At 43.9% G+C, this 15,909-nt stretch overlaps 1 protein-coding gene across 1 annotated transcript in view; it reads left to right on the top strand.

The window, feature by feature from the left end:
- CAPZA1 (capping actin protein of muscle Z-line subunit alpha 1) overlaps nucleotides 1-12,042 on the top strand; it is a 120,553-nt gene extending 108,511 nt beyond the window's left edge. The window contains exons 9-10 of the mRNA XM_068269734.1: nucleotides 1,774-1,836; nucleotides 10,288-12,042. Of these exons, the coding sequence (XP_068125835.1) occupies nucleotides 1,774-1,836; nucleotides 10,288-10,428 (204 nt within the window). The 3' untranslated portion in view covers nucleotides 10,429-12,042. The remainder of the gene's footprint in view (nucleotides 1-1,773; nucleotides 1,837-10,287) is intronic.
- The last annotated feature ends 3,867 nt before the right edge of the window (nucleotides 12,043-15,909 follow it).

Below are 15,909 nucleotides of genomic sequence, written 5' to 3'. Positions count from 1 at the left end.
CCAATTATGACAAAAACAGCCTGGTCTTTAGGGGGGTTTACCACTGTGGTCCTCAAGTGGTTAATATGGCAAAATCACAAAATACAAACTGTTATTGCACTTGGGAAACCATGCAACAATTCCTCAGTTTCTTAGAGTGAACCTCCAGACTAAAAATCTACTCGGCAGCATTGAAAACACTTGGTGTTTCTTTAACAGTTTCACAGCATTACAACTTTTTTTTCTTACCCAAGCCTCATTTTTAGCACAGAAGCTAAGCTCCACCCATCAAAGAAATCTGCCCTGGCATTTTTCCCCTGATGCTGTGCAATGCATGATAGGATTTCTGATGATGTTGTTCTCGTTGCCCAGTGTGCGCAGCTGGGAGGGGTGATCAGGACACAGGACAGTTGGAACTGTGTCTCATGCTCCCTGTCACCTTTAAACCAAAAAGATGGCTGCCCCCATGAAATCACAAACGTTTGCCTGTTCTTTTAAAACACGGTGGGTAAGAGATTATATTACCTATCTATTTTAATTTAACTTAAAGAGAGTCTGAAGCGAGAATAAATCTCGCTTCAGACCTCATAAATAGCAGGGGCACGTGTGCCCCTGCTAAAATGCCGCTATAGCGCGGCTTAACGGGGGTCCCTTCACCCCCAAATCCCCCTCGATACACACGGGGAGAGCTTCCTGGTTGGGGCAGGGCTAACCGCCGCAGCCCTGCCCCACGCGCGTCTGTCAGCGCGTATCTCCGCCTCTCCCCCGCCCCTCTCAGTCTTCCTTCACTGAGGGGCGGGGGAGAGGCGGCGATGCGCCGCTGACAGACGCGCCTGGAGGCAGGGCTGCAGCCGTTAGCCCTGCCTCCAGGAAGACAATAAATCACGACCAAATCTGCGACCAAGTGTCGCAGTGGTCGCTTTGGGGGTGAAGGGACCCCGTTTAAACCGCGCTATAGCGGCGGTTTAGCAGGGGCACACGTGCCCCTGCTATTTATGAGCTCTGAAGCGAGATTTATTCTCGCTTCAGAGTCTCTTTAATGACAGAATGTTTGTTTAGGCTGAAGTTCCTCTTTAATCTGGGTTTTACCGTATATAGTCTGTTTACATCGGTTTTCCAAAGGATATACACAATGCATTGTCTTTTTATTTCGTTTTTTTGCCTAATTAGACCTCTTATCAGACAAAACATCTGGTTGATCATAAAGAAAATGGATTTAAACATTATCTTTCGATATTAAGGGCTACGATTGATCTGTAATGTTGGTCTTTTGTCTGTCATAAAATGACTAATCATTATATTTATTGTAATACTAGTAGATCTAAGCCCTTTAATATAACAGGCTCTAGGTCTGTCTCACAACCCTTCTCCTGCCCCTGTGACAACTGCCGCATGTCAGTGCGCATGCCCACTCGTGCCAGACCGCCCCCTGGCCCCGTCCTCCTCATGTCCCAACTGCTACACATTCGCAGCAGCGCAAACGCACAGACACAGGGCCAGGGAATGCAGAGACACTTGAAATGTATTATATAGGATGGATTAAAAACAGTGGCTAATCACTGGCTATATTAACAGTTTCTGAGCAGTGGTGCTGTCTGTGACATTTTATTAGTACAGCTCTTATTGAGCTGAGACAATATCACACTCATCTTCTGAAGAGGGTAGAAAATAAATATGGAATTTAGCTGCTAGGCAACAATAATGCTGATTTTAGTCCAGAGTAATTACTGAAATGCAATTATGTTAAATACTCGTACATAGTAAACGTAAAAGTCTCGATATTTCTCTTTATAGGGAGAAGCCCAGACTGCCAAGGAGTTTATAAAAATAATAGAACAAGCAGAAAATGAATACCAGGTATGCCTATGTTTTTTTTTTTTTTTTTTCCCACAAGTGTTGTCACAATAAAATAAGAATACAACTACGCATCAGTAATGTTGTACTTTACTTCTGAACTCAGAAATGGTTAATGTAGAGTAACGTGTCATTATTATATTTCTAGTTTTACACCCCCAAGTTTATCTCTGAATGGCTTAAAACAAGTGAAGAACTAAAAAAAAAAAAAAAACAGTGTTTCACTTACCTGGTGCTTCTGCCAGTCCCTTGTAGCCGTCCTGTTTCGCGCCGGTCCTCCACGATCCTTCGTTCTACCTCCACCAGCTAGTTTTGTTACTGTCGACTTGTAAGTCGACTGCAACTGCGCCTGCGCGCCCTGAGCCACACGTATTTTAATTTGCGCTCCCACCCTCTATAGCGTTCTGCGCTGTTAGCGCAGGACGCTATTGCGGGCTGGAACGCAAAGTAAGATACGTGTGGCTCAGGGCGCGCAGGCGCAGTTGCTGCGTTGACTGTAACGAAACTAGCTGATGGCGGGAGAACGGAGAATCGTGGAGGACCTGCATGGAACAAGAAGGCTGTAAGGGGCTTGCAGAAGTCCCAGGTAAGGCCGCCTTTCCACGGACTGCTGATAGGCAGTGAAATGCCTCTCAACTGCTCACTGCTGCCTAGTAACTGCTTGTTGCTGCATGATAACTGCTTACTTCTGCCTGGTAACTGCTTGCTGAGCACACAGCTCAACAGTTCGTGGAAAGGAGGCCTCAGTGAAACACTTTTTTTTTTTTTTTTTTTTTTTTTTTTTTCTTCTTCACTTCCGCTTTAAAGAGAAACTGGAGTGAAAATAGTCATGAAAAAAATTGCTTATTGTCTTTTAAAAAAAAATGCACTAAAATTATTATACTTAAAGGGAACAAGGTGTGAGGGTGATATGGAGGCTGCCATATTTATTTATTTATTTTTAAACCATACCAGTTGCCTGTCTGTCGTCCTAATCATGTGTCTCTAATACTTGTAGCCATAGACCCTAACCAAGCATGCAGATCAGGTACCTTGACTCAGCTGACTCTTGTTTTACTGGATTAGCCAAATGCATGTTCCAGGGATTTGACTAAAACATCACTTACGCCAGAATATCAACAGAACTTCCAGGCAACTGGTATTGCTTAACCTCCCTGCCGGTATGATTTCATGTGGCGCATGGCCGCGGAGGGTTTTTTTTTGCCTTAGCATGTAGCTAGCCTAGCGCTAGCTACATGCTTACCCCCTCCCTGCAGCGTCCGCCCAGCCCCTCCGGCGCATAATCCCAACAGGAAATCCCGTTCTGAACGGGATTTCCTGTGTAGGCTTCCACCTTCGCCATGGCGGCGATCGAGATGACGTTGTGACGTCAGACGGGGTCATGATCCACCCCTTAGCGCTGCCTGGCACTGATTGGCCAGGCTGCGCAAGGGGTCGGGGGGGGGGGTTAGCGGTGAGCGGCGGCGATCGTATAGAACACGCAGCTAGCAAAGTGCTAGCTACGTGTTTTAAAAAAAAATGATGCGAATCGGCCCAGCAGGGCCTGAGAAATCCTCCTGTGCGGCATAGCCCGAGCTGAGCTCGGGCTTACCACCAGGGACGTTAAAAGGAAATCAATATGGAAGCCTCCATAGATCTCTGACCTCGGGTTCACTTTTAAATAAAACAAAATGAAGGTTTAGAGTGTCCAGACTTGAATCCAATTGAGCTGCTGTGGCATGACCTTAAAGGGAAGGTTCAGGGACCGTTGAAAAAAAATAAAAATCCGCATCCACTTACCTGGGGCTTCCTCCAGGCCGTGGCAGGCAGGAGGTGCCCTCGGCGCCGCTCCGCAGGCTCCCGGTGGCCGACCCGACCTGGCCAGGCCGGCGGCCAGGTCGGGCTTCTTCTGCGTTCCAAAATGCGCCTCACGGCGGCGCGCTGACGTCATCGGACGTCCTCCGGGCTGTACTGCGCAGGCTCAGTAGTGGCGCCGAGGGCACCTCCTGCCTGCCACGGGCTGGAGGAAGCCCCAGGTAAGTGGATGCGGATTTTTATTTTTTTTCAACGGTCCCTGAACCTTCCCTTTTAAAAGCGTTTCATGTTCAGAAATCCTTCAATATAGCGGATTTAAAACAGAGGGCTCTCCTCTGTACAGTACAGCTGTCAGCCTCACTATGCCAAATGGATCGGGTTCCGTCTTGATGACATTATCAAGCTGAGACCCGGTTCATTAGCTGACTGCAGTACTGCATGGAGGATATTAACCACCGCTGGAACCAGGTCAAGTGAGAGATACTTGGTGTCAGGAACCGGCCCACGCCACGCCTGCGTATACGGTTCCCGACTGCGGGTTTGACCAGATCAAGCGGGGAGCAGCCTTATTCGAGCTACAAACAAGGCTGTGACCCCTCAAAAGCTCCTTACTGCCACCACTAGCGGTTTGCTAGACACGTCCACTCGGCTATTACACAAAAGAGAGTACAAAACCTCCAATCAGGAGTAAAGCCATGGACCTGTAAACACTCTTTAGACCATAAGAAAAGCATCCATCTAGGCTACTATAATGCATCACTAGCAGACCACCAAAAATTTGAATAGTCAAAAAGTTTATTAGGGACTTGTCCCTGCAACCAGTAAAAACATTTAAAACCATACAGCGCACAGATTAGCCAGCAGGCTAATTAATTATAACATGCAATATACAGTGCTGTAGCTAATATATTTATTGCAATATTACATGTTATAATTAAGTGGTGCCTGCTGGCTAATCTGTGCGCTGTATGGTTTTAAATGTTTTTACTGGTTGCAGGGACAAGTCCCTAATAAACTTTTTGACTATTCAAATTTTTGGTGGTCTGCTAGTGATGCATTATAGTAGCCTAGATGGATGCTTTTCTTATGGTCTATAAAACGTCCACTCGGCTGTCGAGCGCACAGCACGCAATCCGCGTTTTCGTATTCGGTTCAGCTTTGCGCTTTAGGCCGAATACGGGAACGCCACGCTTACACACGCAAAGTTGCAATCTTACACTGTAGTGAAGCAAAACCACTAACAGTCATTCCGAACGATACTGTTAGCCACTCTGCTGTCGAGCTACTCGCACTGGGGTTTTCGTACGTTGGGTCAGCTGCGCACTTTCGGCCAACGTATGACAAACGCCCCCACACAATGCAATTACAATCTCATACAGTAGGGTTGCTCAAACGAACAATTAGGCATGGATTTATACACAGTTGCACTTCAGTCTCTTCTAGGCTATGAGTGTTAGTTTAGCACAGCAGAAGTCAAACTTATTTAAATAACAATTTAATATTCCAGAAAAAACATGGAACAATGCAGAACTTAATATATACAAAAGATGTACAAAAACAAAGTAAAAAAAAGTACAAAGTAAAAGTTACAAGATAAAAGTTACAAAAATACACACAAGGATATTTGCGTAAAAATAAAAATGGGGATTAAAACGTTACCAACTTGAAGGTCTAAACGTTGTCGGTGGGAGCACGCCGTTCTTTCGACCAGGAGTCTAGATCATCCCTAGCTATGCGCTATCTCCAGGAGAAGGTACCTGTGACTGCCCTGGACCAACTTGAATAGTCCAAAGTGTCCCCTGGGGCATTTAATGTCCAGCCCCCAGGAACTAATGCAATTTCCCCGTTTGTGACATCACCGAACGCTTGTCCTAGTCTTCCTGTGATATGCGAACTTTAAAGGGTTCCTGTTTTAGCTTTTTGAAGGTTGCAGAATTCAACAGGTAAGATTGTATCCTAACTGACATCAAAAGGCTTCCTCAACATTTATTTCCTAGCATCAAAGCTTTCCTGTCTCCGTTTTTTAAAGTCTGCAGAGATTCCCATCTCCCAATAGATGTAATTTACAGGATATAGTTTGCACCTCCACCAATAATTCAATTTCCTCACAATGAAATAGTGTTTAACACACATGTCAAACGTTTGGTGAGGAGACTCTTCCTGACTAGTCTAGAGTTCTTCACAGTGCTTTAACAGCCTTCATCAACAGAAGTGTAAATGTTTCAATTGTCAATGACTTCAAAGCTTCAGCTCCAGATAAGGTGGAACAAAACCCTTCACTTCTGCCATTGTCTTATTAACCCCAGCTCTATTCACTGAAGTCCGCTTTAGATGCAAATGTAGTACAGCCAGATGACAATCGCTTCAAAGCAGAATACACATGTGAGATATAGCAGACAAACCAGATGGCAGTTACCTCTAATATCATGACCATATCATAAATAGTCGCCATGTCCTGCATATTACTGTACATATCGTCATCACCACATATACCATCCATATCCTCACACCATATCATCACACTTGGTAATTCTCCATGCTGCCTGATCACAGCATGGGAGAGGGGGCCAACAAGGACACATCTTGCTATATGGGGGGGTGACGGGGAATGCTTAGCTATCTATGGAGGGGGGGGGGGGATGAAGGATTACATCTGCCTATTTATGGGTGGTGTAAAGGGGTACATTTAGCTAACTGGGGGGAAGGGGCTAATAAAGTGGCACTTCTGGCTATCTATGGAGGGTGAAGGGCACATCTGCCTACCTATTGGGGGGGGGAGGCAAAGGGGCACATCTAGCTAATGGGGCGGGGCTACTAAAAGGGCACATCTGACTGGGGGGGGGGGGGGGTACTTATAGAGGCAACTGGCTATTTATACTGGGGAGGGGGGAGATAAAGAGGCACATCTGGCTATACTGAGGGTGAGACTATTAAAGGGTCACATCCAGCTATCTATGTGGGGGTGGGGGGGTGGGGGCTGATAAAGGGGCACATATGTATAGTATGCCAAAAGCGTATTTTACTGTTTTGCAAATATGGGCTTGTAATTACTGATACAATGCAATGCAACACCCCTCCCCCCCCCCCCCCCCCCCCCCCTCCAAAAAAAAAATTGACCTTTGTTTCCAAATATATTGTAGCCATACATTATACTAAGAACATAATTTAAATGTAGTAATAACCAGGAGACCTGGACAAATGTGTGGGTTTTAATCTACAGTAACACTTTTTAAACTTTTTTGACTTCTTTTCATTTTTTTCCCCTCTATATTCCCTTTACAACAGGGGTCCCCTAACAATTTGGGTCGAGGGCTGGGTCAACCTACTTCAGACTGCTGGGGGGCTGGAGTATACATAAAATAATGTAGAAGTCTTTGTGCACCAGACAGTGAAGTATACCCAGGTGACAAGCTGCAGTCCAATTTCTACCCAAATAACTGTGTAATTGGACAATAGTGTCACCTGATGTGGAATTTGATTGAAAATCAGCGAATTACTGTTTTCTGGCTTCATTCTGTATGCAGACCACCAATATTTAAAACTGTAGCTGACAGCATCTATAATACATTTTGTGTGAGGGGGGGCCGGTAAAAAAGCCTGAGGGGGCCACAGTCGGCCCACAGGCCTTAGTTTGAGGACCACTACTTTACAATGTATACAAAATAAAATAATTCTTAGCATAAAGTACCACCCAAAGAAAGTCTTATTGGTGGAAAAAACAAAGTCAAAGTCAATTCATTCGCCAAGTTATTGGCAAATGAATTGTAGAAGGGAGAAATGTAGAAAATGGCTCTAGTTTTTTAGGGGAAATAACCTAGGGTAGGGAAGTGGTTAGCAGTAGTCTGTGTAGCGGCTTCTGAGCAGCTTGATTGAGCCCATTGAACTGAATTAGGAAGTGCATGCATTGTAATAACATTTAGTGGGTTGCATCTAGTCAATGTAGACCTCACCAGTGTCACTGCAGTATATCCTGGTTCCTAACCTTGGCATGTCCCTCAGTCAGGATATAAGCATGCTCCAGAATTTGCATCACTTGTAGTAATTATCCTAATACTATGATGGATACAGTTTGCATTAAAGTGTACTCGAAGAGGGGGGGGGGGTGGAAGTGCCCCTAGTGGGTACATACCTCAGGATGGGGAAGCATATGGATCTTAGAGGCTTCCCCTGTCTTTCACAGCAGAAGGGTTCTAGTGCTGGCTCCCCTGAAAATTCCCTTGTTGGGCTTGTCAGGAGCCCCATGCAGGCACACTAGTGGCTTTCCACTCAGACTCCAGCGGAAATGGCTGAGCCTGTTCGGATCTGCTCTATATCGTGCAGGCGCAAGCCACCTGCACGGTAGACAGTACCTGATTGGGCTCTATTTCTGCCGGATCCTGAGCAGAAAGCCACTAGTGCACCTTGGCAGGCAGGCCAGTGTTTATCACCTTGTGGCTGTGTGTTTGGGGCTGCCAGCGCTGGATCGGGCTGGCGGAAGGAGACTGGAAGCCTCATTAGGATCTAGAGACTCTCCCCTCCTGAAGTATCTATTTTTTTTTCTTCTTCAAAACTTTCAAGTTTACTTTACTAAATCTGCATGCAAGCCACAATTGATTGCCTCTCGTTGACCATCTTTAAGACCTCCCACATAGCCACAGAGAGAACTATTGTTTTATTAGAATTCTTTAGCTACATACAAAGATATCTACAAAATATTAATGATTGATGCTCTGTTTAAAGGTGCATACACACGCGCTATTGTAATAAAGACTGGTCCATCCGACCCCCCCCCCGCGCAGCGCGGTTGTTCTGCTGACAGTAGTATGTGAGTACAGGCTGTCAGCAGATTGATGAGACTTTTTTGACTGATCCGCCGGGCGTACTACTGTCGGCAGAACGCCGCGGGAGGGTCTGACGTGTGTACGCACCTTAACACTGACTTAACCTCCCTGGTGGTAAGCTATGCTCGGGCTAGCTGCCGCAGAGGATCACATGGCCCCGGGAGGATTTTTTAAAATAAAATTAACTGTAAATGCTTAAGCTAGCACTTGACTAGCTAACTATGTCCCCCAAGTTTTGCCGTTCCCCCCCTGATCGCCGCCGTAATATGTACCCCCCATGGATCCCGCAATGGCGCAGCCTACCAATCAGCTCCAGGCTTCGCTAGGGGGAGGACCGGGACTGTGCATGACGTCGATGATGACCTGTCTGATCGTCGCCATAGCGACGAGTGAAGCTGCGGCTCTCGTGGGATCATTGAGGGGTAAATATTGCCGGGGGCGATCGGGGGGTTTAGTTAGGTGCGGCCGGGCTTTGGGGACATAGTTAGCTAGCGAACTGCTAGCTAAAACATAAAAAAAACACATTTTATAAAAAAAAAAAAAAACCTCCCGCGGACGCAGCCTCTGAAACTGCGTACCGCCAGGGAGGTTAAAGGACACCCGAGGCGAAAATAAACTAATGAAATAAACAATTGTATCTATCTTCCTTCTGTTAAAAATGACTTTTTAAGATATTCCACAGTTTTATTTTATGTTTAAATCTACTTTTTAACTTTTTTTTTTTTTAACTGTTGTATTGTTTTTGCTCAATGACGCATTCATTGCAGTATGCCAGAGCTAAAATCTATGAACTATTGACCCTTTTTATCTCCTTCCTGCTCTCAGAAGCCATTTTCTGCTAAGAAAGGGTTCTATAGTTAGAATTTCTTATCAGTGAGGGTCCCACTGTAGTCACTTCCTTTCTGAGTTAGGACTGAGTTAGCCACTTACATTATTCACAAACACCTGATTACTTAAACTAACAACACAATTGTTGCCTCTTTGGTAGGATATAAAACGTAACTTTTAATAAATAAAGATATAAAATACACCCAGAGCTGGCTGTCTTAATAACAAACTCATAACTTATGAACTAGGGGTCTATAATAAGCAACACTGGAAAGATTACTTCCCCCCCCCCCCCCCCCTTACAGTTCATATCGTCAATAATAAATTACACAAAACCCCCACCAAAATAACCCAACATGTTTCACTTCCTGGCGGAAGCTTTTTCAAGGGAACAAAGTGAAGTGCAAAAGTGCATTGGTGCTAAGGTGCAATATTATTAAAACAAAGAAAATAACATGAGTCAAACAGCGTGTCCACTCATGACAGAAGGCTGCTGTCATGAGCGGACACGCTGTTTGACTCATGTTATTTTCTTTGTTTTAATAATATTGCACCTTAGCACCAATGCACTTTTGCACTTCACTCTGTTCCCTTGAAAAAGCTTCCGCCAGGAAGTGAAACATGTTGGGTTATTTTGGTGGGGGTTTTGTGTAATTTATTATTGACGATATGAACTGTAAGGGGGGGGGGGGGGGAAGTAATCTTTCCAGTGTTGCTTATTATAGACCCCTAGTTCATAAGTTATGAGTTTGTTATTAAGACAGCCAACTCTGGGTGTATTTTATATCTTTATTTATTAAAAGTTATGTTTTATATCCTACCAAAGAGGCAACAATTGAGTTGTTAGCCACTTACATACCTGATATTTAACTCATCGAGGCAGAGAAAGAAAAAAAGGAACGCCGCATAGTTATTTGTGTGCTAGGCACTGTATATACCAATGTCTATCTCATCATGTCACTCGGGTATCCTTTAAACCAAGCTAACAAGTTCATCCTTGTTCTCTTTGCAGACTGCCATAAGCGAAAACTACCAGACTATGTCAGACACCACCTTCAAAGCCTTACGCCGGCAGCTGCCAGTAACCCGTACCAAGATCGACTGGAACAAAATTCTCAGTTACAAGATTGGGAAGGAAATGCAGAATGCTTGATCCATAAGAGCTATTGCTATGTCTAGTGTGCAAAGCTAAGTCAGAAGTGTCTGCTCTTACAAATGCTGTGTAACCCCTTACGTGCCAGAGCAGCCATCAACATATTGCATTGTTGTCTTTCTCCGGCATCATTGGGGTTGAAAAGAACTGAAAATAGGGGTTTATATAATGTGATATTTTGCTAGGGCCTACAAAGTTATCATATTTCTAACCTAGAAGCGCTGCAGAACAATCAATTTTGTTTTATATTCTCCCCTGGAACCTGTAAATGTGACCACTGTATGTGTTGGTTCTGTTTAAATCTGACTGAGGGATGTGTCTTCTTGACGTTTAGAAAACGTACCAGCTTTGGATGCCCTTTTCAGCATCGGATCTGGAACTAGAGACATATAAAGAATGTTTTCCTCTCTTTCAATGGCACTTGTGACATTATTTCATCAGCCTCATGAAGTACTGTGTGGTCATTTCAACCTGTTACACACAGCCCTAAATACCCAAATGTGTTCTTACTAGTTAACTGCATTGTGCATTACAGCTTGTTGCATTATGTACGCAGCATCCGATAAACTCAGAGATATATATAAATATAATATACATTTGCTCCACTGTGCGTTGTGAAGAGCTGTAGTACTCAGTGTTTTAAATATGGAATGGAATTACCTTTATGCCTGGTTAACCATGGATTTCCATTTCATAATCAAACCGTTTTCTTAATCTCTTTGAGATATTTGTGATTCAACCAATGTACCACAGAAATGCACAATTAAAAGATCCTGAGGTCCAGTGACAAAACCGAGCATTGTAAATTGGATATGACATTACATTTTTACATTTATTAGTAGTTGGAGAGTACCTGTCTTTTAGTCTTGCTGTTATTATTTTTACATTTAGACCCAACTCTAGTAAATATAAAGCATGTATTAGCCATTTTCTGTCACACCAGCTATTTTCACCCACTTCCACAAGCTGAAGATCAACAGATGTCATTGAAACAGGAAGTTGTCTTACTTCACACCCATTATTCTAGTCTTTTGCTTGGGGTTTCCTGTCCAATAAAAATACTTTTTCTGTGCTTCCATTTTTCACCTTTTGAGCCCCTAGAAACCTTTTAAAAAGTTTTTGGCAGTCAATAGCAGAAGTCGGTTAGTCCTAGAAGTGCCATGTACCAGACCTTCAAGCAGTGGAGGTGAATGCAGTTTATCTATACACCTCTGGCTGATCCTTGATTGGTGGTTTCATTTCCATAGATTGTTTGGCACAAGTTGTAATATACCAGTATTCAACTCAGTTAAATCTCCTACACCGTTAAATCTTATTTTGTCAACTATTGCAAAACTTGAATCCTGTTTCTTATTTTAAATATAGTATTTTCTCTGCCTTTTATTTTTTCTTGTGATGGACATCTGCATTGTGTTGAAACAGGTATTTTTTTTATACACTTCAGAGTGTGACATGCGGTTATTGGAAATAAGGTTTAGGAAGTAAGCAAAAGATGCAAATGTCTCCATCTCATAGCGCTTTAATGGATTTGTGGCACGTCAAGTTTGTACCACAGTTATATGGACATTGGAGTACCAATTGTATAAATCCTTAATAAAGATTTGCACCAAAGTAGCATGGCTTTTTTCATATTATTTCTTCTTAAATATATCTCCACATTGTTCTGGTTAATTATATTTCAGATTACAGAATTGAAACGAAAAGAAATTAAAAACGAACATTTTTACATAGACCTAACTCAGCATGCAAAGATAAAATTGTCATAGGGTGGGGTAAGCATGGGGGATGTGCCATATGAATACAGGCTCAAACCCACTAGCAGCCTTTTCTAAGCGCTGGTGATTTGAAAAAGATAATGCAATGCTATGGGGGATTTTTATAAAATCACATTGCTCCACTGGGATCACACCCATAGCATTACATTAGTAAGAGTTTATCAAATCACAAAGCGCTCTGAAATGCGCTCCTAGTGGGTTCCAGGCCTATCGAGCAGAAAAAAAGTGTATTTCCTGTAGAGTGCAAGCCTGGTGCCCTGCGCTACACAAATTACATTGTAGACCAGCAAGTGGCAGGCTGGCTCCTGCAGGCTATCCTATGCTGGAGTTCTCCATGCAGGAAAAGCGATCTGTGTCAGAAAAGAGAATGCTTCATGTTCAGGATTATCTACTCAGCGGAATAATGAAAAGGAAAACGTTCATACTACCATAAGTGTAATTTAATGATATTTTCCCTAACCATTCAAGTGTATGGCTTGAAAGGAGAGACTCCAGGCTCCTCCTCCTGGGGAAACCCAATTAGCAAGAAGATTAAAAGCCCCCACCCCTCCCTCTGAGCTTCAGTATTCTTGTGTTTCCGGCCAGTCTGGGACACAGTTAGCAGGCAAGCCAGTAAAGCAGGATAGCGGGCTAGACAGGTTTGGTTTAATGGACTACTCTCCTTTCCTGGCCTGTGATCAGGCGTTGGGAGGGGATTCCTGGCCTGTGTTAGTAAGCTATCTCTGAATTTTCTGGAGAGCTGTGTGTGCATTATGGAGAGACACTCACATTTGCTATGCAGCACGGCGCTTGTTTCCGCTTGGCAAAACAGCTTGATCCGGTGCTGGGAGGTCTGAGGCTAACGAAGGCAGTGTACAGCCGGACATCAGTAAGGCCGGAGCGGTGTGAACGGGCACGCGGGCGCGTAGTGACGTCATATGTAAGCGCAGGAGGCGGAACCACACAGAAGTCCCAGAGCCATATATGGAAGACGCTGTGGATTCTGGTGGGGAAGTACGTAGCTATAAAAAAGTACTTCCGGCGGCACGCCCCGTACAATGGAGGAGTCACATGCGGGAGCGGAGGCGGCAGCAGCCACGGTTGCTCCATCTGGCAGCTCGGCAGCGGTAATGTATATGGCTGCGCTTGATGGGAGGCAATGTTTGATTGCAGTGGTGGGGATATGTGCTAGTATTTTCCTGTTTACTTAGCCAGCATCCTTCTGTCTGTCTTTTATCCTAAAGGCCAAATCGGATAGCAAGGGGGAAAGATCTAGGAGTAAAAGATCCCCTAATTGCCAAACAAAGCTGGAATCTAGCTGGCCAAAGAGCTTATGCATGAAATGCTCGGATAAGATAATGGCTTCAGAATCCATAACATTGGTAAAAGAGTTTATGGAAGCAATGAGGCAGGAAATAAGAGGGGAACTGAGAGCCCTTAAGGAAAATCAGGCACAGGCAGTTCGACAGAATGAAGGTCAGTTACCTGTGGAAACTGCAGAACCTTCTAATATAATTCCTTTAATTCCAACACCTCCAATTAACTTAGAAGAGGAGGAGGAGGAAGAAGAAGAGGGGGAGGAAGAGGAGCAGGAGGCAGAGTCAGTGGAAGATTCAGAGGGGCACTCAGAGGAAGAATCTGAAACTGACAGTATAAAATATAAAACACCAAGGTTTCTGTTTGCTCCAGAGGAGACACAGGAGTTGTTAAAAGCAGTGTATACCACTGAAGATATCAAGGAGGAAACACTGCAGACTTCAAAGCAGGATAAAGTGTATGGGGGACTTATCCAACAACAAAGCAGGTCGTTCCCAGTACATCAATCCTTGAAAGACATAATCACAACACAGTGGAGAGAACCAGAGCGTAGGTTGTTTATACCCAAATCGGCAAAGAGGAAGTTCCCGTTTAAAGAGGAAGAGCAAAATAAATGGGTCAAATGCCCCAAATTGGACGCCTCTTTAGCGAAATATTCTAAGCAGTCTGACTTGTCCTTTGAGGATGCAGGCATGTTAAAAGATCCAATGGATAAAAAAATTGAATTTTTAATAAGGAAAGCATGGGAAGCAGCAGCATTTGGTTTTAAAGCAAATTTATCTGCCACATGTATTTCCAGAAACCTAAAGATTTGGCTTGAAAACTTAATGGAAAAGATAATTAAGGGGGAACCATTACAGTCTTATTCAGCCTCCATTCCGGTTGTTTTAAAGGCTATTGCTTTCCTTGCAGACGCAACGGCAGAATCCATTAGGATTACGGCTAGAACAACTGCGTTACTAAATTCAGCCAGGCGAGCTGTCTGGCTGAAGGCTTGGGAGGGAGACATTACCTCAAAAAACAGGCTATGTGCACTCCCTTTTGAAGGGGGCCTGCTTTTTGGCTCAGAACTAGAAAATGTGTTAAAAAGGTCTGCTGAGAGGGGGAAGCAATTTCCAAATAAGAAAAGAAAGTCTTTTTTTCCAAAAAACTTCCAGCAGAAAAAAGATAAGAAAGAGCAAAGTAAAAGTACGCCCTTTCAGAGAAGGTGGTTTCCCAAGGGAAGAGGAAGAGGGGGTTTTGTCCTTGGGAGATCAGACGACTCCAAATGTTCCAAGTGACTTGGAGGTGGGAGGGAGATTGAAATACTATCTGGCACAGTGGGAGAAATTAAACCCAGACATTTTCGTTCTCAATATTATAAAGGAAGGCTACCGCCTCGAATTTTCGGTTCTGCCGCCAGACAGGTTTTTTCTCAATCCTCTCCCAAAAGATCTAGAAAAAGCAATAGGAATGAGAGCAATGATCTCGTCCCTATTGTCTATGAAGGTGATAAAGGAAGTCCCGTTAAAAGAAAGAAACAGGGGTTTTTACTCCCATATCTTTTTGATAAAAAAGCCGACAGGCAATTTTCGTTTCATTTTAAATCTAAAGAAGTTAAATCCATATTTGAAGTACAAGAGATTCCGAATGGAGAGTATCTATTCGGTTCGGCAAATACTAAACAAGGGGGACTATATTTTATAAATCTAGATTTACAGGATGCTTACCTCCATGTTCCAATCTGGGAGAAGCATCAAAAATATTTGAGGTTCGCAATAAAAGAGGGATCTCAAAAAAAAGCATTTTCAGTTCGTGGCTCTGCCGTTTGGGATAGCTTCGGCACCACGAATATTCACAAAGATAATATCAGAGGTAATGGCACCCTTGCGTCTACAGGGAATTGCAGTAATACCTTACCTAGACGATTTACTGATCCATGCCCGGTCGAGGGAAGTTCTGGAGGAGCACAGAAAAGTGGTGATCCAGACTTTCTCTCGTTTAGGATGGATAATAAACTATCAAAAATCGGTCTTAATACCGAGTCAAGAAATAAGGTTTCTAGGGTTCCAAATAAATTCAACCCAAAGGAAGATTTACCTGCCGCAGGAAAAAATAGACAAATTAAAAGAGGCAGCGACACAAATAACAGAAAAAAGGACGGTGTCAATACGTCAGGTTATGAGACTAGCTGGGTTCATGACGGCAGCCATCCCGGCAGTAACATCGGCTCAACTGCACAGCAGGAAACTGCAAAATTTTCTACTAAGAGTATGGGACAAAAGACAAGAGTCCCTAGACTCGGAGGTCTCAGTCACAGAGGAGGTGGTCAGCTCGTTAGTGGTGGAGGCAGGACAGCAACTTGCGACAGGGCAGATTCTGGTCACAACAAACAATAGTGACCATCACAACAGATGCGAGCAGCACAGGC

The sequence above is a fragment of the Hyperolius riggenbachi genome, chromosome 2 (genome assembly GCF_040937935.1).
Source record: "Hyperolius riggenbachi isolate aHypRig1 chromosome 2, aHypRig1.pri, whole genome shotgun sequence".
Classification (NCBI taxonomy): Eukaryota; Metazoa; Chordata; class Amphibia; order Anura; family Hyperoliidae; genus Hyperolius; species Hyperolius riggenbachi.
Note: the sequence above shows the minus strand (reverse complement) of the source record. Positions and strands in the feature narration are given on the sequence as shown.